General features: G+C 42.1%; 3 protein-coding genes across 3 annotated transcripts in view; 1 reads left to right on the top strand and 2 right to left on the bottom strand.

The window, feature by feature from the left end:
• Positions 1-7,770: 7,770 nt before the first annotated feature.
• On the bottom strand, positions 7,771-9,600 carry LOC110972475 (leukocyte cell-derived chemotaxin-2-like). Its single transcript, XM_051939106.1, has 4 exons — positions 9,437-9,600; positions 8,973-9,084; positions 8,267-8,424; positions 7,771-8,138 (listed from the first exon to the last, which is right to left on the bottom strand). The coding sequence occupies exons 1-4, from the start codon at positions 9,459-9,461 to the stop codon at positions 7,972-7,974; spliced, it is 462 nt and encodes a 153-aa protein (XP_051795066.1). The 5' UTR covers positions 9,462-9,600; the 3' UTR covers positions 7,771-7,971.
• Positions 9,601-12,205: 2,605 nt separating this feature from the next.
• On the bottom strand, positions 12,206-21,353 carry LOC127531027 (Bardet-Biedl syndrome 1 protein homolog). Its single transcript, XM_051939097.1, has 7 exons — positions 21,105-21,353; positions 16,426-16,837; positions 15,222-15,404; positions 14,544-14,675; positions 14,110-14,216; positions 13,883-14,003; positions 12,206-13,698 (listed from the first exon to the last, which is right to left on the bottom strand). The coding sequence occupies exons 2-7, from the start codon at positions 16,798-16,800 to the stop codon at positions 12,868-12,870; spliced, it is 1,749 nt and encodes a 582-aa protein (XP_051795057.1). The 5' UTR covers positions 16,801-16,837; positions 21,105-21,353; the 3' UTR covers positions 12,206-12,867.
• An 836-nt stretch (positions 21,354-22,189) lies between these two features.
• The window catches only part of LOC110971914 (kinesin-like protein KIF20B), a 35,485-nt gene continuing 31,621 nt past the window's right edge, over positions 22,190-26,053 (top strand). Inside the window, exons 1-5 of the mRNA XM_051939096.1 lie at positions 22,190-22,308; positions 25,271-25,377; positions 25,448-25,540; positions 25,711-25,830; positions 25,904-26,042. Coding sequence (XP_051795056.1) covers positions 25,273-25,377; positions 25,448-25,540; positions 25,711-25,830; positions 25,904-26,042 — 457 coding nt within the window. The 5' untranslated portion in view covers positions 22,190-22,308; positions 25,271-25,272. The remainder of the gene's footprint in view (positions 22,309-25,270; positions 25,378-25,447; positions 25,541-25,710; positions 25,831-25,903; positions 26,043-26,053) is intronic.

Genomic DNA, 26,053 nt, shown 5'->3' on the forward strand with positions numbered 1-26,053 from the left:
TCTTCAAATGAGTCCTAAATGTGCATGCCATTAGATAGTCACAAAAGTACTTTCTATGCTAAATTGTAGGCCTGTAGCTCAAATAGTTTGAGTTGTTGGGGTCTGAAATTTTCAGAATTTGGGCTATAAAAAGCCTTGCCAGCATTTTTTGCATCTTTAAGTGGTTATTTGTCAGCCTCTAGACATACCAGAGAGCTGTGAGTTGGTAAACAAGGCCTCTGCATGTAGCTAGTGCCCCACAAAACATCCCCAGGTGTTTCCCTACACTCTGCAGGCCATGGGGGCTTGATAAAAATGATAAAAATTAAGAGATACCTACTCACGAGTGGAGTTTGGGACCTTAAAAGTACTAGAAATACTGCACAGAAGTGTTCTAACACCCCTGGGTTCCATTCTACACAAACTTGTGTGATAACTTAGCAAACTGGAGCTTTCTAGGTTCCTCAGTTTGGAAAATATGAGCTCCCAAAGTTGGACGAGATTTTTAATAGGCCTATTTTTGGTGGCAAAAATCTCAGTGTGGGACAGGTACCAGAGAGCCCAAATTTTTCTACAAGACAGTTCCATCTGTCTTCTATCACTGTACAAAAAAGCAGCAGGGTTATATTTGTTAGTTACTGAGATATTCTTACTCAAAATGGCATGGGTAATGTCAAAATGTTTTTGTTTTTCAGTACTTTAAATTGGATACAAGTATTAGTAGTCATTCCAATGGTAGTATTATGTATGTTTGGTTCTTTGTTAAAGGTGACTACCTCAAAAAGAGTAATGGTATAAGTTAGGTATACCTAAGATCAAATCCTTGATCGACTGAGGTGGTGTAGTTGGTGCTGTCTTTCTTGATCTTAGGAAAGCGTTTGACAGAGTCAATCATAATGTCCTACTGGCTAAACTAAGTCAGTTTAACTTTTCTATATCCACATCTACTGGTTTAAATCATATCTCTCCAATCGAACTCAGTGTGTTAAAATCCATAATTCAATGTCCAGCTATAAAACCTTATGTCAGGTGTTCCAGAAGGATCAGTCTTGGGCCCAATCCTTTTTAGTCTTTACATCAATGACCTGCCATCCGCTTGCCAGGACTGTGAAGTCCTCATGTATGCGGATGAGGACAGTCATTTTTGTAAAAGGTAGAAACCACAGAGAAGCTGCTATACTACTCACAATACCATGGTCCCAGTAAGTGAGAGGCTGAACAACTGTTGCCTACAACTCAACACGACTAAAACGGTTGCTATGTTCTTCGATAAAACAAAAAAGCATATGTAGAACCTGAAGTGTTATTTGCTGGACAGAGAGTACAAATAGTAAAGAAATACAAATACTTAGGGCATTGTGATTGACTGTATCTCACATTTAAAAATCACGTCTCGGTCATGTGGGACCGCTGACCGAGATGGCCGCCTGAAGCAGAACCTCCCGACAAATTGCCCACTTTCCCTAAGATTTCGCAAGTGAGACCACACTTTCTACTACAAGTCAGACATCTTACAAGGTGGCTGAGCTGTTGCAACTGTTTTTTTTTCAGAAATACAACATAATGTCAACTTCTAGGAGACACGGAGCAAGGCAGGCGGCGGCTAATGCTAGCACAGCTAACAGTGAAATGCTAGCTAGCTCAGCCACCGAGGACGAGCGGAGGGCCGGATCTGGGTCCTTCCAAGCCCGTGGCAATGGACGCTATTGCAGAACTACAGTCTACTTTAGAAAAGGCTATGCGTGAAATGGCCCGGTGAGCAGCATCTTACAAGATTTACAAGCGGACGTTTCAGCAGTGAAAGCTACTCAGGCTAAAATGGGACGGATGTCTCAACGCTTTATGACTAGACTGGAACAAGTTGATGCACGCATCATGATCTGGAAAGAGATAATGAACGGCTTGATAAAGCAGCCAAGGAACAACCTCAGTCAGTATGAGGAACTTAAGAGAAATGTGCAAGACATGGAAATCGCGACAGACGAGTGAATCTGCGCTTGGTGGGGGTTAAAGAGAAGGCAGAGAACGGTAAACCGAGGGAGCTGGTGAGAGCTATCATCTCAGACGGTACTTGGCATTGATTTGTCGGAGATGGAGCTTCAGAGAGTACACCGCATCTCGGGTCCGCTACCGAACGATGGGCCAGCCACCGAGACCTCTGGGTATGCTTTTTCATAACTATTTGGGAGAAGGAGAGGGTTTTGGCGGCCGCAAGGCAACACTCTCGCCAGTGGATGGTGGGATTCAGTGGAACGGCAGCCGAATCTCCTTCTTCCTGATTTACCAGAGATGTGGTGAGAGAGATGAAAAGGTGTACTGAAGTCAGAAGAAGCTTCACGAGTTGGATGTGAGATTCACGCTGCAGTACCCGCCGTTCTCCGTTTCACGTGGGACAATGAAAGGAAGAGTTTTGAGGACCCCCACAGAGCGATGGAGTTTATTGACAATGTAAGACAGTAACTCAAGTGAGTGAAACCGCTCTTCAATGACAATTGGCTGAATCTTTTCATTTTATTTTTTCCTGTGTGTGTTCATCATCTAACCCTGACTGATATAGTAACAAGGCCTGGAGTCAGATTTAGGCAAGTGAAGTATTGCTGAAGGTGAACACAACTTCAGTGCGACAGAACTTGGTTACAGGTTCCTTTGTATGGTGAGTTTATTATTTCTATTGTCATATTTTTCAGCTTATATCCTGTTTCGAACTCCAGGCATTGTGGTGTATTGTTTGTAGGACGGTAGACAAGGGCAGATTTAAGACAGTAGAAAGTTTATTTCAATTGGGGGATTTGGGAGGGGATTTGTGGAGGTGACCCGTGGTTCCGCCTCACGGACCATAAAGATGGGAGTGGATGAGATGGTTGTGGTTCTTATATTTTATGTGTTGGGGGCTATGATTGGGGGTTTCAACCATCTCAGTTATCCACACAGTTTTATTTTATTTTTCTATGTTCTTTACGTGTTCATGGTTTCAGGGTTTGGTTGGTTTGCACAGACTTAGAATCTAATTACCAGCATTCTATACGTCTGGGACTCTTAAAGATTATATTGTAACTCTCGTACTTAACATTCAGGTGATAGAGAATATGTGGTGTGATGGCTGAAACATCAGAGCAATCACCTGGAATGTAAATGGATTGTCAAACCCTGTCAAAAGAAAGAAATGTCTCACTTATCTTCAACTCTCAAAAGACAGATATAGCCTATCTTCAGGAAGTGCATTGACAGGTAAAGAAATAGCTAAACTTAAAGGCATGTGGGTGGGCCATGTATGTTACAGCTGCTTTAACAGCCAGAAACGAGGGGGTTGTAATATTAGTACATAAGAGGCTAATTTTGAAATATTAAATCAGCATAAGGATGAAGAAGGAAGGCTCATATTGAAGCTCAGATCAATGGCACCAATAACTGAAGCGGAAGTTAGGGCGGCAGTTTAGCCATGAAAGCAGGAAAGTCTCCGGGAATCGATGGATTTCCGATAGAATATTATAAGTATAATTTGGATCTTTTGGCGCCTATTTTAACAGAACTCTATAGTGAGGTAATACTGCCCGGATGTCTCCCTGAAACTTTTCATGAGGCCCTCATATCATTAATTCTTAAGAAAGATAAGGACCCACTCGATCCCGGTAGTTTCCATCCGGTCAGCTTAGTTAATGCAGACTTTAAAATTTCTTACAAAAATCCTGTCACTGAGACTGGAAAAAGTTTTACCCTCCATTATTCACTCTGATCAGGTTGGCTTTGTTAAAGGGAGGTCCTCCTCAGACAACCTAAGGAGGCTTTTTCATTTGATCTGGCAAACCCATGGGAAAGATGTACCTGTGGCTGCTTTCTCCCTTGACGCAGGAGAAAGCGTTTGATCGAGTCGAGTGGAGCTTTTTAACGCCTGTTTTGGAAAAATTTGGATTCGGGAAGGAATTTTGAGATGGATTGGGATAATTTATGCTAAACCAAGTGCAGCTGTGGTAACAAATGGTCTGATTTCCCCCTTTTTAGGCTGTTTAGGGGCAGAAACCAGGGGGACCCAATCTTGTTCACATTGGTGACTGAGCCATTAGCGGCTGCAGTAAGGAAAGAGGCTAGGATTAAAGGGGTAGTAGCAGCTGGGAGAGAGCACAAACTTTTTCTTTACGCCGACGATATCCTCTGCTTGGTGTCAGACCCAGCGTCCTCTATCCAGGCTCTTCTTGATAAAGTTGACTTGTTCTCTCAGATTTCTGGTTATAAGGTTAACTGGCATAAATCAGAGGCCATGGCTGTGTCTAAAGTCTGTCATCCAGCTACGGTCAGCGCAGGCACTTTCTAGTGGCTCTCATCTGGTATGAAGTATCCAGGTGTAAAATTATGTGCTGACTTATCAGACAGAAAGCAGCTTAATATGACTCCTCTTCTGTCTAAAATCAGGAATAGCCTGGACAAGTGGAAAAAGTTGAATCTGACTGTGTGGGGAAAGATAAATACAGTGAAATGGTTATTGCACCACAATTCAATTATCTATAATGATGCTCCCGCTTTCAATACCTACAGAATATTTTAATCAGTATAATCAAATGGTAAAAGATTATCTGTGGAATGGCAAAAAAACAAGGATAAAGCTGCAGAAGCTGTATATAACAAGAAGGATGGGGGGGGGGGGGGGGGGGGTTGCACTGCCAAACGTAGAGCTGTACAACACGGGCACTTCAAAGGGGATGGATGAATACTGAACAAGAAAACACTGCTCCATTTAGTCCATTTGACATTTTATCACAAAGAATTCCATTTAGAGCCCAGAATCTTAATCCAATTACTCAGCATTCTAAAGAGGTCTGGACCTTATAAACAATCTTATTCTTCACTTTGGAATAACCCGACAATAAAAGTGGGAGGAAAAATTATTTGTTGGCATTCCTGGATTTCAAGGGGAATTAAGAGTTTAGCAGATCTTGCTGATGATAAAATATTTAATCATACCAAGACCTGAAAGCACAATTTAACCTGAGAGATAAATTAGAATTTTGGAAATATCTACAATTAAGCAGTAGTTTAGGGGAGGTAATCAAGTAATTACCTGAACAGGACAATTGTCACACTCCTCCTGTGCCAGCCCCTCATCCAGCTAATTGAGCTCAGCTGAGGAGAAGCTCAGCCAAGGAAGCACAGCTGAGCTCCATGTTCAATCACTGCAGCATTTAAGCTGGCTTCTCTGCACAACACGCTGCCGGTTCATTGACTCAGCCACGCTCCTCCGTCCAAACCTGAACGCACTCCGTTGGAATCCTGCACTCCGTTCATCGTCCCCCGCATGTCGTTTCCTGGACTCTGCTTCTCCTTGGATTACTCTGCCTGTTTCCCTGCCTGCCTCTCACCCCCTCCTGCAACTCAGTCTGCTCTACCCCTCCTTGCCACCCGTCAGACACTGGACTCTTTGGACTGCTGTGAGTTTTCTTCCCCGCTATTTAGTTCAGTTCTTTTGGTTTAGTTCTTCTCGGCCTACTGGTCCGCCCTTTGTTAATTAGTTTACTTTTCTTCTCCATTGTTTTCCTCCGGCTTCCCTCACTCAGTGTTTCTGTTCAGTTATCTTCTGGTTTTCTTTAATTAAATCATATTTTACTTCACCCTCCTGTCTACGCCTGCTGCTTGGTTCACACTCCCAGTTGTATGACAACAATGTTGTACAGACTTATTTTAAACTGCTTTATAAGTGTCAATCAGCTTCTTTGTTTTATAAAATGGCTTCTAGGGCCACGTATGACAGTAATGAGAGTCTGAGAACGGTTTGGCAGAGAGATCTGAATGTGGACATAGATAAGGACTTATGGCTTAGAATAATTTCCTCTATGGGATGGTTCACATGAGAAGCACGAGGGAGCTGACTCATAAGATACTCCATCGGTTTTACTTTACTCCTGCACGACTTTTCAAAACGGGTATTCTCCAGAATCATCTATGTTGGAAATGTAACAGTCATGAAGGTACGTTTATTCATGCAATGTGGGATTGCCCAGTGGTCCAGCCATTCTGGAGGAAAATAATTCAAACAATGCAGAAGTGGCTGGGTACATGTGCCTGTCTCTGCTCAGCTGTGTCTATTGGGAGATAGTTCCTGCTTACCGAACGTTTCTAAAAGTTCATTTGCTTTAACTTAGCTGCGAGAGTAATTCTTAGTAAATGGAAGAATCCTGAGGGCCCTATTTATAAGGACTGGGTTAAGTCCATGACAGATGATCCTATGAGTTATTGGTACCAAGCTACAGAATCAGAGGGAAACTTACAGACATGGGATGTGTTTTTAAATGGTTGTATTTATATAGTGCTTTTATCCAAAGCACTTTACATGATATGTCACATTCACCCATTCACACACTGATGGTGGAAGCTGCCATGCAAGGCGCTAACCACGACCCATCAGGAGCAATTAGGGGTTCGGTGTCTTGCTCAGGGACACCTCAACATGAGTACGACGGGCCGAGGATCGAACCGGCAACCTTCCAGTTACAAGACGGCCGCTCTACCCACTGAGCCATGCCGCCCCCAATTTGTCTTATTTAAGGGGTCAGATACATTAGAGTCCAAAAAGTGCTTTATTTATTTGTGTTTCAAGGTGGTGGAATCTTGCTGTAATCTAGTCTGTGCTGTTTTGTTGCTTTTGTAATTTTGAAAAACTTCAATAAAAATTTAAATAATAAAAAAAATCACGTCTCTAAAATCTGTAAAAATGTAAGGCTTCCTTTGGCAAATTTCCATCATCTTAGAAATCATATGACCACCAAAGCTGCAGAAATGTACGTTTTCTCTTATTCTATTATCCACTTGGTTCACTGCTAACAGCACTACCTGCACACCGCTCATGTCTCTGTATCAACAAGCTCTCAAAGTCTTGGATAAAAACCCAGAGCATACATCACTGCACTATATTACAAAAATACAGGCTGTTAAGTTGGGAAAATCTCATTATTTTTAAAAATGGTTGTCTAATGTTCCGGATACGTCAGCGCTCTGCCCCCCCTCCCCTCTAACCTAATACACTTTCAATCCACAACAAACACTGTAACTAGAGCAGTCAGAGGTGACTGTAAAACCCCTCTCCAAAAGAGTTCATGTGGACAGTCTGTTCTCCTACAAGACAGCCCAAGAGTGGAATAAGATCCCACAGAGCATCAGAGTCCGGCTCATACATCTCCTTCAAAAGCAAACTTAAGAGTTGGCTAATCGATAATCAAAGATGTGAACATTGAAACCTACAGCCGCTGGGGCCTGAATTCGTCTTCCCTTTCTCCGATCCTGAGCATTAAATATGACAGTAACTGAATGTATATGTTAGGTAGAAATTTAGCGTACTAAACGTGTAAATTATTTATATATGCTATGAGAGAGTATGAGACTGGGTCACACAGTATGAAACTATGTATCAAGCTTGTTATTTAATGTGTATCTCCTTGTATTTTCATTGTTGATCAGCATGGTATTTTCCATTTGTATATTTTCTCTCTTCCCTACCAGGTACTGACCTTTTAGTTCTGGCAGGGGGGACAGCCGATGTAAACTAGCCTTTTGGCTAACTCGGGTGCATTTACATTTTTATAAAATGTTTATTAATGTGCAGTGTCCCTCCGAAACAAATAAAGGAAATGAATAAATGAATGAACTTAAGAGCAGGAGGATAGCATTACAGCGAGCCGGTGTGTCGCTGTGATCTGAGTGTAAATGTGTTTGGGGGCAGTGAACTCAGATGTACTGGTCCAGAACCAGTAAAGACGTTCTGACCCACCTGGTCCTCCACCAGTGAACCCAGACAGATGCAGCATGGACCATATTTTAGATATTTTATTCATATTTGTGGAAAACGTCTCTGACATTAATTTCTTTTACATTTTTCTAAATGTTATTAATATTTCTGATGATTCTTTTCTCCTCTGACCCAGAACCTTCTTTCAGCAGCTCTACGTTCTCCAAACTCTCTGGTTCTGGGTTTGTAGAACACTTCATTCTGTAATCAGTGACGGTGGATCAGAAGTAGCCCGTGGGGTTGCTCCTGTCGCACATCTGGACGTGGACGTGTGAGGTGATTCCTGGATAGACCCTCTGCATGGGCAGCATGGTCCCGATCCGCTCCCCCTTCCTCACCGTCCCGGAGGTTCTGTCCGGCCTCACGTAGAACAGCTTGAAACACAGACCTGCAGAGACACAGACCGTCAATCATAGAATTGATACCGAGTCGTAGTCGTTACCAGACCGTAGTCGTTACCAGACCGGGTTGAGTACCAGATCATAGTCGGTACCAGACTGGGGTTGGTGGACCCACCTTCTCCCCTCATTTGGATGCCCTCATTGATGGCGGTTTTCAGGTTCTCCGGGTCATTGTAGACGATCACTTTACGGTCAAGCGTGACGTCAAACGGAGCGTAGACGGTCGATCCGTCTCTGCACTCGATGTCCAGACCTTGATGTACCCTGTCCTCTCTGAAGGACACCCAGATGTTAGCAGCTGGACTTGTCCAGATGTTACAACTTAACTTTAGGTAGAACGTGGAGTTCAGAGTTAATTACTTTAGACTGAGTTCTGTTAAATGTTCTGAATAAGGTGTGGTTCTACATGAGTCTGTGTTGTTGTTGTTGTGTGTCTTCGTTTGTCAGTTCTGTCATTTTTGGTCTCCTATTAGTTATGTATTTGTGTGTGTGTGTGTGTGTGTGTGTGTGTGTGTGTGTGTGTGTGTGTGGGCGTGTTTCTGCTAACTCGGTGGGGACTTTGACCTGACTACACACAACCCGGTGGGGACTTGTGTCACGGTGGGGACCAAAATGAGGTCTCCACAAGTTTAAACAGTGTTTTCTTGGCCATGTTGTTGTTACTGAAAAAAGTAAAAGAGCAAAAACGTTTCTTTAGGGTTAGACATTGTTTTGGTCTGGGTTAAGGTTAGATATGAATGGGAGTCAATGGTAGGTCCCCACAAGGATAGGAGCCCAAACTTGTGTGTGTGTGTGTGTGTGTGTGTGTGTGTGTGTGTTACCGTCTGGCTCCATAGTGTCCTTGTCCCCATCTGTCCCTCGTCCTCCTGCTGTTGTTCGGGTTTCCGCTACACAACTGACCGAACTTCACACCGTCACAGACCCACAACACAGCTGCAGACACACAAACACACTTTGTTTTAGTTATTTTAAAAAAATACATTTTATTCTTTTTTTTACATTTCAGTAATTTTTGAAAATATTTGTTGTATTTTCTTCACGTTTGGAAGACATTTGCGTATACTATATATATGTATATGTCTCAAATTTCTTCTTCTTCTTCTTTTTCTTCTTCTTATTATTATCATTTTATCACAGTCTATCACTAACAGGATACATTTTACTCATTAAATTCTTCAGCCACAGTTTCTGGAGTAAAGAAACAATCAATAAAAAACCTAAATAATGTTATTATTGAATTTGCTTTATCCTTTCAGATGAGATCAAACTGAAGTCAGGTCCTCACCCAGTAAAAAGATGAGCGTCCTCATGTTCAGATGTCCTCACTGGGTTCTGATAGTTGGTCTGCTGTCTCTGGTTTTATAGCAGCTACAGACAAACACATGGTGGAGTTTTTGCTGTTTCCCAACCGAGGAAAGTCTGAAACTTTCACCCGATTACAGCTGAAACCTTTGAACCTTCATCTGGTTATCAAATCGATAACACAGTGACCTCGTTTACTATGGTCTGGTACTGACTACGGTCTGGTACTCCGGCTTCCTCCCACAGTCCAAAAACATGCTGAGGTTAATTGATAACTCTAAATTGTCCGTAGGTGTGAATGTGAGTGTGATTGTGTGTCTGTATATGTAGCCCTGTGACAGACTGGTGACCTGTCCAGGGTGTCCCCTGCCTTCACCTGAGTCAGCTGGGATAGACTCCAGCACCCCCCATGACCCTAGTGAGGATAAAGCGGTGTATAGAGGATGGATGGATATTTTTGAACTGTGGAAGGAAGCTGGAGTACCCGAAGAAAACCCACGCATGCGCAGGGAGAACATGCAAACTCCATGCAGAAAGATCCCAGGCCGGGATTTGAACCGGGGATCTTCTTGCTGCAAGGCGACAGTGCTAACCACTACTCCACTGTGCAGCCCTAAAGTGATTCTATTCTATTGTATTCTATTTTATTCCTGTTAAAAATTCCTAAATTGCATCATTTTTCTTTCAAATATCAGCTACTGTCTGTACTGAGCTCCCTCCAGATGTCTGATCTTCTCCTCCTATCTCTAAGGCTGAGCCCAGACACCCTACAGAGGAAGCTCATTTCAGATGCTTGTATCCACGATCTCATTCTTTGGGTCTCTACCCAGAGCTCATGACCATAGGTGAGGGTTGGAACGTAGATGATGGTAAGTCTAGATCTTCTCCTTGAGGCTCAGCTCCCTCTTCACCACGATGGTTTGGCACAGCGCCCACATTAGAGCTGCCATGCCCCATACTCCCTCAGTACCCCACAGAGCTCCTCAGGGGACACGGTCAGAGACCTTCTTTAGATCCACAAAGCACATGTAGACTGGAAGGCTGAACTCCCATGACCCCCTCAGCAGCTCTGCATGAGTAAAGATCTGATCCACCGTTCTAGAACCAGGACAGAATCCACATTGTTCCTCCTGAATCTGAGGTTCAACAATCAGTCAGAGCCTCCCTTCCAGCATCCTACAGTAAACTTTCCTGGGGAGGCTGAGAAGTGTGATACCCCGGTAGCTGGACCACTCTGGTCCTCCTTTGTGAAAATGGGAACCACCACCCCTATCTGCCAGTCCACAGACACCGGTGACCTTCAGGCCTTCACATCTCCTAACAGCTGCTTTGAGCATGGACCACTCAGACTTCATGACCTCAGCCTCCCCAGGATGCAGGAGAAGCTCTTCTGGAGGTGGGAGGTGAAAACCCTGCAGACAGGGGGCTCCACCAGACGCTTAACGTGTAAATTAATTCTTTTTTTCTGTGATTTTATTGATTGTTGTCTGTAATTGAATGAAACTGAGGAAAAACTGTAAAAATACCTGGATACAAAAATGGCCCAAAATGACGTAAAACTTGTCTGAAATGTATTGAACCTTGCCAGCTAAATCCCACAATACTCTCTGCTTTAACCTCCTCTGGTCTCTACAGGATTAAACAGGAAGAGGCTCCACCTGGTGGAACAACCAGGAACTACAGCTGGTCTCCGTTTACCGACCTTCTCTTTCCACACCGGTTAATGTAGGCAGAATTCTACTTGTAGGGGGGTGTAATTATTCATTGTGGATTTACTGATGATCTAGTGCCCTGGTAGTGGAGATAATGATGAGTTGTCATTTTGTCATGATTCATTGCACATGGGTTGGTCACTTTGTAAAAGTGAACCAAATACACACCAAGCAATACTCAGTGAGTATCTGCACAATGTGAGAATGGGTTTGAAGGCCTATATAAAGGCCCAAAAAAGGCCACCATTGTTAGTCCAGTGAACAGCATCATGCCGCGTCTATCACATGAACAACGTCTCCGGGCACTGGGTATGGTGGAGGCCGCTTTGAGCTACAGTGATGTATCCAGGCGTATGGGCTGTTCCCAACCCACAATCAGAAGCCTGGTCCAAAGCATGCGCCGACGGATTGCTGCCTGCATCCAAGCAGATGGAGGCCATACTCGGTATTGACTGCTGTGACTTTGTGTTTGGCAGGTGCCGTTTTCTTTTGTGAAATTCTTTATTTTGAAATCATTCTTCAAACTTTAGATTTTTGTTTCTGCATGCCAATATGCTAAACAAATGATTCATAGGAAGAAAATCCAGTTTGGGGCTTCAAAATGAAAATTATGTTGAAAAATATGGTCTCTAAGTTTTTAATGACTGTCAGTGTATTTTAATAAAGCAGGTTGTCTGTTCTTTGCAGGGTTGATGGTTCGACTCCTCCTCCCGCTGAAGTGTCTTCGGGCAAAAACACTGAACCCTCATTGGCTGCTGAGGACAGGTGAGACCTTATACAGGTGAAACAGCTGTAAATAATGTCACTAAAAATAGAAACGAGGAAAGTATTCCACTGGAGATATGATTAAAGCCTGAATTATGGCATCTGATCAGAAAAACATGTCTGGAATCCTTTAATGTTCGATGTCTTGTTTTTAATTATTAAGGTTCCAAAGTAGATTTATTGGGTTTCTGTTCATAAAGATTTATTCTGACAGTATTTTTTTTAAAGAAACCTTCACCTGGCTGACAAAAACAATCTGTTTAAGAAACAACAAACCCATTAGTTCAGCTTTTATTTTAGTTCACACCAGACTTAATGTAAGAAATACAGAAGACATCTGTTCTGTTTCTACAAGTTTTCCTCTGCAGTGAATCTGCTGCTTTAAACTGAAATTCTACAAACAGGAAGCAGCTGAAACTCTACATCTTCAGTTTAAACATTTGTCTGCAGCTCCAACAATTTCTCAACTTTACAAAAAATAACCTGAAAAGTGAACTAAAGTAGATATTTAAACATCTGCATTTTACCTTTAAAGTCATTTTTCTGATTTTCAACCTGAAGAAATGCAACAGAAATGTAAAAAATGTCATTTGAATATCTCAGCTTCACTAATTCTATTCAAACTAAAATCTATTACATTAAAACAGAATATATATATATATATATATATATATGTTATTTTGGTTTCAGTGTAATAGATTCAAATTCAGTTTAATTTATTACAATCATTATCTCTGAGCAATTCCCATTAAATTCTTAATTAATTTATAATAAACTTTTTTGTAACTTTAGTCTGAATTAGTCATTTTGAATTTTTAAACTTGAATTTATCAGAACAGAATTTTTCCAAAATGTTCAAAAATATCTGAATCAGCCAGCTGGACCATCAGTCATCAGGAGATCATCAGGTGATCATCAGCTGATCATCAGCTGATCATCAGGTGAGCGTCAGGCCCTCGCTGACCGGCATGTTGATGTGGGCGGTCAGCAGCGGTGAGCTCCTCCCCTCATGCAGCACAAACACCTTGATGATGTCAGAGATGCCCTTGTCGCTGGTGCACTCCACGAAGGTCTCCACGGGGTAGATGAGTCCGGGCACCAGCAGGGGGATCCTCAGATAGGGGCTCCTCATCCGGTACAGGCTCTCGTCGTACAGGAAGCTGATGGCCAGGTTCATGACGGGCCGGCAGGCCGCCGTGTTCTGGACGTTCAGGGTCAGCTTGAAGGATGGGCCAAGGCCCTGGACCACGGCGTTCATCTTGAGCGGCTCCGAGAGGCTGGAGGACATCGGCGTCAGACTGGACTCCAGCGCCTTGACGTAGGCCTTGGCGGCGGCCAGCCTCAGGCGGCTCAGGTCCATCTGGAAGGCGCGGTGCATGGCCAGGCCGTTCTCACGCTCCCTCAGCGTCTGGTCCACGTACAGCTTGGTCTTCTTGGGCACATTGAGTCGGATGCTCTGGGCCGGCGGCGGGCCGGGAGCGCTGTCCCTGTCGTCGAACGCCGCCGTCCTCTTCAGGATCTTCACCATCAGGCCGCCTCCCTTGGTGGTCATGATGAGCGTCCCGTCCTCGCGGCCGTACCGGCCGAAGCAGATGCTGGTGACCACGTCGGGAGTCTTGATGGTGCTCAGCAGGTTCTTGTCCCGGTACAGCTGCACCTCGCAGTTGGCCAGACCCACCAGCACCGCCAGGAAGCCCCTGGTGGGGAGGTCCATGGCGGCCATGGTGGTGATGGGAGCAGCGAGGATGGTCTTCCACAACTTCTTCCCCTGAAGACACAAAAACACAAAGAATCTTCCTAAAAATAGAACATTTCTGGGTGACTTCATCTGAAGTCAGTCCCCTGACCTCAGATCTGACTGATTCTTTTCGAACTTTAACCGGATTTAGTGGATTTGACAGGTAATGACTCAGACCTGTTTGTGTTGCTGAGCTCCTCTCCTTTACTTTTACCTTCTGGGTGAAGCCCTGCAGACTCTCGTCGGTGCAGCCGACCACCACGTTCTTCCCGAGTCTCACCAGACCGACGGGGTGAGAAGACAGCTCGATGCAGTACTTTGGTTTGTCGGACTCCCTGCAGGAACAAACACCTGTCAGGTTCAGTCTGTAGCCACATTAGTCAGATCAGGTGTACCGCATGGAGAGAGAGCAGCATCACCTGGACCCCAGGTGTGTCTCACCTGCGCAAGATGTAGATGTTGCCGTTACGACATGCCACCGTGATGCGGAACTCCACGTCAAACTGACCCGTCACGTCCATCATGGTGGGAGCAGCCGGCAGAGACATCTGGAAGAGTCAACGGGTTACTGATCTACATCTTTATCCTCCCAACCCAAACACCTACGACTGGTGTTAAGACATGTTCCCTTACCAACCGGATCAGACTGATTCAGACCAGATCAGACTGGTTCAGACCAGATCAGACCAGCTCAGACCAGACCAGACTGGTTGAGACTGGTTTAGACCAGATCAGACTGGTTCAGACCAGATCAGACCAGCTCAGACCAGACCAGACTGGTTGAGACTGGTTTAGACCAGATCAGACTGGTTCAGACCAGATCAGACTGGTTCAGACCAGATCAGACCGGTTCAGACCAGATCAGACCAGCTCACCTTGGACAGGATGATGAAGGCTTCGGGGTCGAGGATGAAGACGTCGCTGCTCTCCGTCCCGATCACCAGACAGCTGACTCCGTCTTCGTCCGCTGTGCTCTTCTTCAGAGTTCCGATGCAGGTGATGACTGTCTGAAACAATCGACCAATGACAGCGTGAGCAGTGAACAGGTACGACCTCAGAGGAACATCAGTGTTTTGCGGTTTTCCTGACACCATGATGGAACACGGTCTGGTTACTTTCAGCAGCAGCTTCAGTCTCCTCAGGTGGGTTCAGTCCCCAGCAGGTAAACTAGTCAGGTAGATCGTAAATACACTGCCAGGGTTTAACATTCAACATCTTATTTCTGTCCTGGAAACCACTTTCGGTCAGCAGCTGTTGATTAACAGGATTCCTGCTGTCTGACCCGAAGAAGTCACAAATCATCCAGAATGACAATGATCCATCTGTAACGGTGACAATAACAACAATTTCTCTAAAACAGCTTCAAGTTTTGAGTCATTCTAAACATTTTCCATCAAGTTTGATACATTTTGACACATTTTGAGAAACATAAACAATTTCTGAGTCATTTTGAAGGAACACTGACTCTCATAAATAAATTCTCAGCACAGGGAGATCAGTGTGAATGCAGAATGCACCTCCACCTGGTGACATCACTGTGATGTAAGCGTTACCTGCCGTCTGATTGGCTGCAGCTTGTGCAGCTGTACGAAGTCGTGCATGTCGTCGCCGTCCAGCGACAGGAAGCGCAGTGAGCGAACCGACAGCGGCACGTCGGCCTTCTTCCTGATGCTCTCCAACATCTCCTTCAGCGTCAGAGGGTCGATCTGCCCCTCCCTCACCTGCTGCCACACGTCCTGACCAATCAGAGCACAGCAGCACATCACAGGTGCAGCCAGGTGAGCCAGCCACACTGTCCTCTCCTCTGTTCATCCTGCTACGGTCTAAGGTGGACTTCATCATTTATTATTGATGATCAATCCACAGAAACCCCTGAAGATCACTGAGGTCATTTGTGCAATAAAAAATAGTGTGAATATAAATGTAAACTATAAAATAATATTAAATGCATTTTCTATCAATAACCAGGAAAGAAAAATGTTTATAGATTAAAAAAAAATTTAAATGTCTTTGCAAATTTATTGTAATTTCACAAATATTTCCTTTTTACTTAACAGAAAAAGAAGCATGAGAGAAATTATTTTCGCAACAAGACTGTTGACTGGAAGTGTTTTCATCAGTCTGCATGATCTGTGGTGGTAAAAAGGCAGTTTTATCATCATATATGTAAAAAAAACAACAAATCAATCAACGTTAAAAAGTCAAAAATACACACATGCAAAACTAAGGCCAGAAAATATAACTGAATTATGAAAATTTTAGACCAATATGTAGATAATTTGGTAGTTTAGTATAATTAAACCACGACACATCAATAAGTGATGTAAAAATAAAAGACAACAAATAGTTCAGCCTATGTATCTGCTGCAGGCTGGACTCTGATCATACATGTAAAGTTTGAGGCAGAATGGAGCATGTTCAGGCTAGTTACACAGCACTTCCTGTTCCATGGCCAACTGTCGAAGTTCAGCCGGCTGCCGTTTCCACACCCTTACACTTCTGTGGAGCATTTTGGTAACTTTTGATCCCCCATGCCTGGAGAACATCCTGGACAAATGTCAGCTCTGTTTGGGTTACCCTGTTTGAGTTTATATCTTTTGAAAATGTGCAAAAATTGGTCCAAAATATGACAGAACTGTTGTTGATCGGACCTAAAGATACTATAAATGAAATAAAAACTCACATAAAGAGCAGTTTTATGTTGTACAGACTGACATCAGCAGCTAATATGTCCCTGAAGAGCTGTAAATAACTGACCTGCTCCAGCGTGTTGACCTCCAGACCGGGCAGCGTGAACTTGAAGTACGGCCGCAGGTTCTTGTAGACGTAGATGCAGGGTCCGGACGCCACGGCGACGGCGGGGATTCGGGGCTCATGTAGGTCCATGAAGAAGGCGACGAGGCCGGCGGGCAGGTCCAGCAGCGTGCTCTCGCTCATCAGCGCCGTGCCGCGGTAAACCTTCAGCTTCATGCCGGAGCCGCCCAAGCCCAGGTCGCCCACCACCAGCCGGCTCTCCCCGTCACCGCTCAGGTCGGCCAGGTCCACGCAGGACGAGAAGGTGTAGAGGCCGGCCACCGGGTCGTAGTGGGCGTCCAGCCACTTCCCCCCATCACCGCTCCACTCCACCGACATGACGGCTTTACTCACCCACACAGACACACCTGGAGGCCTGGAGAACATCACAGGTCTGCTTCAGGACGGTTTACCTCATGGTTCTATTATTTATCAGATCAGAACTGCTGGAAGAAGGAACCAGGATCATCTAGAAACATGATTCACTGTTTCTACTGGAGTCATTAGAGAGAAAAGACGAATAATACTGAACAGAAAACACATTTAGTCTTTAGATTGGGACCCAGACAGGATGTAAAACTGACTAAATGACCCAAAATCATTTTTTTAAAAAAATTGAAAATGACATAAAAGCATTCCCAAACTATACAAAAATTATATAAAATGTCAGTTTTTCCCAGAACTCAGATGTTTCTCCTCCTAAATGTCATGGTTCTATCTGCTGGACTGATGAAGTTCTGAAAAAATCCATTAAAAAGTGATAAATCTGGACCCACCTCTGTGGACTTCAAGGACCTGGAATGTTCTAAATGAGACTAAACTTAAAAAACTAGAAGCAGGAAAGGAGAACGTCCTCTGGAGAAAGTTCTAGAGTAGACCTACCGACAACTGGAGAAAGTTCAGGAGTAGACCTACCGACAACTGGAGAAAGTTCAGGAGTAGACCTACCGACACCTGTACAGCTGTCCGTAGGTCTACGGTACTCTTGAACTTTCTCCAGTTGTCGGTAGGTCTACTCTAGAACTTTCTCCAGTTGTCGGTAGGTCTACTCTGGAACTTTCTCCAGTTGTCCGTAGGTCTACTCTAGAACTTTCTCCAGTTGTCAGTAGGTCTACTCTAGAACTTTCCACAGGGGACATTCTCCTCTATGGACTTCAAGGACCTGGAACTCTGGAAATATTCCCAGTCTGAAGGTAGAACTCTGAGCATTGGTGAAGTTACTGGAGATGAAGAACCAGATGGTTCTTTGGGGCAATTTTACTTCTTTTAGTGGAGATTTTGTGTCCTTTTATGGCATTTTCACTTATTTTGAGGTGATTTGGGGTCATTTTGTGGTAGTTTTGGCCCTATTTGTGGTGGTTTTGTTTCTTTTTGTGGTTATTTTATGTCTGTTTGGGTTCATTTTGCATCTTTTTGTGGTAATTTCAGTCTGTGGATATTTTGCATCATTCAGGGGAAATTTTGTGTCTCTTTGTGCTGATTTTGTGCTTCTTTGTGGTAATTTTGGCCGTTTTTTTTTGGTGATTTAGTCTCTTTTTGTGGTTAATTTGTCTCTTTTTGTGGCTTTCCTGACTGATGTCTGATCTGTTCCTCCTGATCACTTCTGTCTGACCTGATTATTGTCTTTATATTTGATCTGTTTTAAACCAGTTTGTGGTTCAGATTCTTCTCAGTGAGACACTTTAAATATTACACTTTATTATAACTACGTGTTTAATTGTTCTGGACAAATTTTGAGCTCTATAGATGGCATATATCTGTAGCCGTTCACTCACTTTGATTTCTGTACCTTCTCAGTCCATTTTATTTTATTACTATTATTATTTTATTTTAAGAAATTCTGAGTCATTTTCAGGGAATGCTGAGTAAATATGTGTCAAATACATTAAAATGTCACACTTTGACACTTTACACTGTTTTTACAGAAAAATATGACTTTTATGGTTTCTATTTTTCTATGATTACATCTGTGAAGAAATGGGAGGTTTGGAATAAATGAAAGGTCACTACTTAAAGGGGAACTTCGTTTTTTTTCAACCTGGGGTCTGTTTCCATATGTCATTTTATACATGTGAGTGATGGAGAAATGAATTTTCAACATAGCTCCAGTATTTAGCCAGGCAGGCAGCTTAGCAGCTCAGCTAGTGAAAAGTATGGGGCAACTTGCAAATCTCGATCCGAAATCGCGCGATTTCGGAACGAGATTTGCTTTCCAGCGTCCTGAGATTTGGATACAGACCACAACAAAGAACGATTGCCAGGTAATGTGGAGGTTTTCGTTCACTTCTCATCTCTAGTATGTTGTGGGACACTCGTTGAGACTATCTGAGCCGGTCAGTGTGGGGAAAAAAACACGTTAGGGCGGACTTTGACGTGGGGGGGGGGCAAGTTGCCCCATACTTTTCGCTAGCTGAGCTGCTAAGCTGCCTGCCTGGCTAAATACTGGAGCTATGTCGAAAATTCATTTCTCCATCACTCACATGTATGAAATGACATGAAAACAGACCCCAGGTTGAAAAAAAACGAAGATCCCCTTTAATAGCATCCCTTTGGTTTCTCAACAAAACAGTCAAAATCAGCGCAGTAATACTGCAGTCAGGTCTATTTACTGGGACAACAGCAGCGCCCCCTGCTGGACACATCAATCCAACCTCAGTTATTAGTGTTTTATAATCTGTAGATTATAAATTTTAGGAGCTGCTCTCGTTTGGAAAAACTATCTTTCATTTCTACAACAGCTTCACCTTGAATATTCACAAAAAGAATAATTTTCATTCATTTTTAAATCTGTGTTTAATGTTCCACAGCATCCAGCTGCAGTAACCTCTTCTGAACTCATGTCACTTGATTTTGAACTAGACCATCTCACAGTAATCAGATTACTTCTACAGCAGTATTAGTATCTACTCTGGTATCAGATTCCAAACTACAGTTCAAATTTCATGGATTAAATTCAGGCTCCACAGCAGGAACTCAGTGGACCTAAAGTGACTCCATGTTTCCTGAAGTTCTTTGGTTCCTCCAGTCCTTCGTATGTCCTCCTTTATCTCTGATGACTCAGTCCTCCTCAGCAAGGAGGAAACCAGAGTCCACTCATTTCTTCTCTGTGTTCTTCAGCTGCTCTCTGCTGGAGGGGTAGTGTTGCTCTACCTTTCTCTGGAGAACACCTCAAACGTTCTGCTGGCTTCAGGACTCACACTGTCCAGGTCCTGGTTCCACTTGGTTCTAGTGGAGAAGCTCTGGTCTGATGTTGTTCTTTGGATGTGCTCCTGCTGGAATGTTCCTCTTCTTCATCTGGTCAGACAGTATTCTGGTTCCTCCTCAGACCTTCATCTAGAAATGTCTTCAACACCTTCTGACCTCATGCAGCCCAAGATCATCACACTCCCACCTCCATGCTTCACTGTCAGGACCATGTCAGGACCTGGTCAGGTTCTCATCAAACATCTGGACTCCATCTGAGCCCAACTCATTGGTCTTCATCTGACCAGAGAATGTTCTCCAACATCCATCAGGCTTCTTCTCATTTTCTTCAGAAAACTTTCATGTGGAAGTTTAGTTCTGAGCAGTAATCAGGTTTAGTTCTGGTCCTCCGTCCATAGAGGTTGATGTTCTGAAGGTTCCTTCATACTGTCTGAGCTTCACACTAACTCTGGTTTCCATGGAGAACCCCTGAACCAAGTCTGAAGCAGCTGATGTCTGTTTTTACAGCTGGATGGAGAAAGTAGTTCACTGTCTGTGGAGTCATTTTAGGAGCTCTGATCAGTGGTACTATGACTCCTTCTAGACCTCCTGATTGGTGGAACTATGACTCCTTATAGACCTCCTGATTAGTGGAACTATGACTCCTTCTAGACCTCCTGATGAATGGAACTATGACTCCTTCTAGACCTCCTGATTGGTGGAACTATGACTCCTTCTAGACCTCCTGATTAGTGGAACTATGACTCCTTCTAGACCTCCTGATTGGTGGAACTATGACTCCTTATAGACCTCCTGATTAGTGGAACTATGACTCCTTCTAGACCTCCTGATGAATGGAACTATGACTCCTTCTAGACCTCCTGATGAATGGAACTATGACTCCTTCTAGACCTCCTGACTAGTGGAACTATGACTCCTCAGATGTTTGTTTTCCTCCATTCAGTTCTCCTCCACGTAGAGCCATGATGCAGACATAGATAGACCCAGTCCATAGGTCCAGAACTGAGAACGTTCTGCTGTTCTCAGCTCCTTTTAGAACCATGTTCATCAGTTAGACTGACTGGAATCACAGCTGGATTCACTTTGAGTTTCTACTTTGGAGCCTGAACTTTAATGATCATCTCTATTAAGAGTTTGTTTCCAAGTTCATCAGAGGAAATATTCTGCTGTTCTGCTGATAAATAATGCAGTCACTGAGAGCTGATACAGTTTAAAATCATTTCACACTGATGTTATATTTTACAGCAGTAACAGAGGATTTTTACAGCCTGGTGATTCTTTAATCTGCTAATCAGCCCCATTAGCATTAGCTTAGCTTTATAAATGATACGTTAGCTCACCTCACTCACATATTTAATCATCCACAGCTCTGATAATGTTATTGACCCTACAGCTGATCAATAACAGAAAATCCAGCCTCCCCCCTCCTCCCGTCTCACCGTTGTCAAGGTAACCGTCCTGCTGCGTCCCCCTCTCTCCTTTCTTCTTTTCTTGTCGCGGTTTATTCCGTAGCTCTGACACACCAAACGATAGAAGCCGTTAGCAGCAGTTTGCTGAGTCAGATTCGATCTAGATAAAGGTTGAAAGCAGCAGATATCTGCCGCTGAAGGTCTCCGAGGTTCTAATCCATAAATCCCATCCAAACCCTCCTTCTGCTCGGCGCTGTCCACCGCTGATGACGTCACCATCAGCCACCGGTGTTTAGTTTTCATTTCAAATATTTATTTTCTTTTTTTTTGCTCTTGTTTTCATTCTGTTTTAACTGGGTTTTGTATTTGCTGCTGCCTTTCCTGGCCAGGACTCCGCTGAAAAAGGATTTCACCTAGTTAAATAAACGTTAATAAATAATTAAATATATACATTTAGCATTTTAATTATTTTCTGGTTCTTTGGTGCTTTTTTAAATTATTGTTAAAACATGTTGCTCATATAAATAAATGTATATGTTCATTTTATGGTTCTATCATTAATATCTTATTATCTGTTTATTAAAAGTTATTATTAGCTAATAGCAACAACTATCGTGATGATATTTAGCATGTTTAGATTATTTTTTTATATCGTTAAATCAATATTTCAGGCTTTATTTTACGTTGGTTTAATGTTTTTATATTATTTTTATTTATTTAAAGTTCAGTTCTAATAATAAAATGAAATAAAAATAAGCTTCACAGAGGAGAAAATTTGAAATCCTGCAGCAGCAAAGGAGATCAGTACAAAACAACAACAGAAAACAAGAAAGTATAGGAATAAATAAATAAATAAAACATCAAAATAATAATTTACTTCTTTACCTTTTTCCAAACTTGACATAAGTACATCATAGACTCTATGACTGACCTTCTATATTTAGACATTGACTGTTTACAGATTTAAATTAATTTAATTTAATAAAAATGAAATAATTAAACATTTTATCTCGTTTTTATTTCAGTCCCATTAGTTCTCTCGCTGACCAGCTAGTCTCGCGAGATCGTGATCATAGATGCGAACGAGACCTGTGACGTCTCCTCACAGACGACATCCGATTGGTCAAGCGGCCGCAGTTTAAAAAGTTGACCGCGGAAAGAGGAGCAGCGGTGAAGCTAACGTTCGATGTTTTCTGTTTTTAACTCGGTGTGTGGGGGATAAAAGACGCCCAGAGTGAGTCACACTTTGATTAAATGTCTGTTTAACGTCCACATCTGCGAGTTAAAGTGAAGTTTGGTTTCTGAAAGTACGTTCCAAGAAAACAGACGTGAGAGAATGTTCGAGTTAGCTAGTTGTGGCTAATGCTAACAACAAAGCTAACAGAGGCTCATAAACTGTCCTCATGGCTTATTTTTATTGCAGTTTATTCATTATTTGCCTCTTGTGTGATTTGTTCAGACTAATAATTAAGTTTTCCTGATTGTTCTGAGCCTATTTGACTGTTGATAGCTTAATATGATGTATTCAGAGATTATTTCTTCTCATTTAAAGCTTCATTTTTTTTGGCTTTTCGTTTACCTTCAGGTAAAGTTATTAATGAGAATATTTTTAAAATCATCTTATTACGATCGGTGCAGATAGTACATTAATTAGAACGTCTTATTTAAAGATACTATTCCACAGTAGCTTTACTATCGCTCCCAGAGCTGGACTGAAAACACTGAGATTGTTTAAAAACAAACTCATTTCCATGATAAACACGCTGTTTGTTCAGCTGATACTGGGAGAGACATTATAATACTGAAATAGGTTAAATTAAAGCACGGAACGAAGTAGTTGCTCATTGGTTTAACTCTGATGTAGACATCTGAGATCATTTTATCTTTGGAAGTCATTCTGATTGTTGCAGTCATCCTACAAAACTTTATTGATTTCAACAAGGAGAGTCAAACTTATTCTACTTCAGGTTCTACATACATCCCAGTCTGATCTCCAGTGGGCCGGACCAGTAAAACCACAGCATAATAACCTGCAAATAACCACAACTCCAAATGGTTCCTTTGTTCACATTTAATAAATTATCTTTTTACTAAACATGAAGAAAAACGGGTTAAGTTTCATCAGCATTCATCCTCAGTTTATCATTTCCACATTGCAACTTCCAGATCATAGAGTGTCTACAAAAGAACACAACATCACTGTTTCCCCTGGGTTGAAATGGCTGTGAGGTGGTGGGGTGAAGGCAAGGGCCAAAGGCCCTAGGGGGGTCCGGGGGCATGCCCCCCCCGTAAAAATTTTGAAAATCAAGATGCAAAATGGGGCATTCTGGCACAATTTGGAGAACATTTTGTTGTATTTGTAGCCATTTCCAAAAACTAAATTAAATAAAATTTTCATGTTTCTTTTCTAAAAATTAGTGATGGGGAGAAAATATGACAAATATAAACCCACTTGTTCTTGCGATCAAAACATGTCAACTAGTCCAGTCTATTATATTCTGGTCAGATTTCCACAAGCCATTCCAAAATGCCACATCAGTTCTTATAGACTTTAAGTAAACATTCTTGAAAACACAAACACCAAATGTGAACACATGCTCTCTTTATTACATGAGGCAAATCAAATATAAGTGGGGATTAATGTTGATCAATCTAAGCTTGCCATGGGTGTATAGTGTTTATATAATCGCGTTGGCAGTGTTGTTCAATTTTGAAAAATGCTTATCCAGATATCAAAACGGGTCGCCCGCGGGCCACTGAACCGTTGAAATTACAGAATTTGTTTTGCCATTGAATGATATAATTTCAGGCACTCTATAAATCATTTTATCAAAAGAAACTAGGAACTTTATATTCCGTTGAAATCATTTGTCTCGTTGGGTAGAACGGGTTTTGTCGTGTCTAAATGTTTTAACGGGAGCCATTTTTGCAGTCACTGTCAATTCGTATCGCCACGGACAACAGAACAGTAAGCAAACTCAGTAAAGGAAGCGAGATTGATGCCTACACTGCGTTGCTCACTTTATTTGGATGACATGAGATAGTTTTGATCGAAAATGTATAAAATGAATCCATAAAAAGATGCATAAATATTGTGTCAGAGCATCAACAGCAGGGTTCCACCAAACCAGACTCATTGTGTTCAATGTCTTTTATGTCTTGGTCTCATTTGTGTAATTTTTTGCCACGTTTTTGTCATTTGTCCAATTTTTTGTAGGCTTGTAACTTTTTTGTCTCGTTTTTGTTGTTTTTTCACAATTTTGTCTTGATTTTGTTGTTTTTATTATATATTTGTCTTGTTTTAGTTCTTTTTTCTTTTTTCTCCAACTTTTTGCCGTTTTGATCCTAAAGTAAAATACTACATTGCTCATTTTCAATTTCGTTTTTGTAATATTTTGTTTTGTTTTTGTCGTTTGTTTTGCTGTATGTTGTTTTGTGTTTTTTTGTCTTGCTTGTGTTTTTTCTACTTTTTGTCATTTTGTTTCTTGTTTTTGTCATTTTTCTAACATTTTGTCCTGTTTTTGTATAATTCATTTCCAGGTGACTAAATGTTGTGTTCCTTTGCAGACACTCTGTGATCTGGAAGTTGTAATGTGGAAATGATGAACTGGATTTATTTTTCTTGATAAATGTCAGGTTGTTCATCATGTTTTGTGAAAATTCCTTAAGTGTGAACTTTCTTGCACTAAAATAAAGGATCCATGAGGAGTTGTGGTTATTTATAGGTTACAGTATATATTATTATTACAGGTTATTTATAGGTTATATATTATTATTATTATTATTGTTATTATTATTATTATTATTGCAGGTTATTTATAAGTTATATATTATTATTATTATTATTATTATAGGTTGTTTATAGGTTATATATTATTATTATTATTATTATAGGTTGTTTATAGGTTATATATTATTATTATTATTATTATTATAGGTTGTTTATAGGTTATATATTATTATTATTATTACAGGTTATTTATAGGTTATTTATTATTATAGGTTATATATTATTATTATTATTATTATAGGTTATTTATAGGTTATATATTATTATTATTATTACAGGTTATTTATAGGTTATATATTATTATAGGTTATATATTATTATTATTACAGGTTGTTTATAGGTTATATATTATTATTATTATTATAGGATTATTTATAGGCTGGTTACCTGCTGTGTGTTTGGACAGAGATGATGGAGTCGTGTTTCAACGGGAAGCCGGAGCGGGTCGGACCGGTGGAGATTGAGGACATCAAGAGAGACCTGCTGGGAGAATTTGCTGGTCTGCCTGCCCTGGTGAGTGTCACCTGTGTGCTGGTCAGGAGGATGCTGGAGCAGGTGTGTGATGATGCTGTGGTTCTCTCAGCAGGAGAACCTTCAGTCGCAGACGGAGAACCTGCAGGTTTACCTCAGAGTCCGACCTTTTACTGCAGCAGAGAGCGACAACGGACAGTCCCAGGTAACACACCTGGTGCATGTGTGTGTGACTTTTAAACCAGTGGATGCTTCAATACAGATTATCTGATGATCAAATATTAGATTTTTCCGTCAGTCAATTGATGATCTGATTGTTTCTGAGGATGAATGCTTGGAGCCAATCAGAATCCAGCAGCTGTGTTTGGTTTTCAGGACTGTGTGACCATTGAGGGGCCCGACACCGTGGTCCTCAAGGCCCCCAGGACCTGTCAATCAAACCGACAGGGCGACAAGTCCCTCCCACAGACGGCACAGAGGTTCAGCTTCACACAGGTAGCATTCTACACCTGAGCTGTGTGTCTGTCCACCTGTCTGTCTGCAGGTGTTGATGCTGTTGTGTTTCCAGGTGTTCGGTCCAGAGGCCAGTCAGAGGAAGGTGTTCGATGGTTCTGTTCGGGGTTTGGTCCAAAACGTGCTGCAGGGAGGAAACTGTCTGGTGTTCACTTATGGAGTCACCAATGCTGGAAAGACCTTCACCTTCCTGGGTCAGGACAAC

This window comes from Acanthochromis polyacanthus, chromosome 19 (genome assembly GCF_021347895.1).
Source record: "Acanthochromis polyacanthus isolate Apoly-LR-REF ecotype Palm Island chromosome 19, KAUST_Apoly_ChrSc, whole genome shotgun sequence".
In the NCBI taxonomy this organism is placed as follows: Eukaryota; Metazoa; Chordata; class Actinopteri; family Pomacentridae; genus Acanthochromis; species Acanthochromis polyacanthus.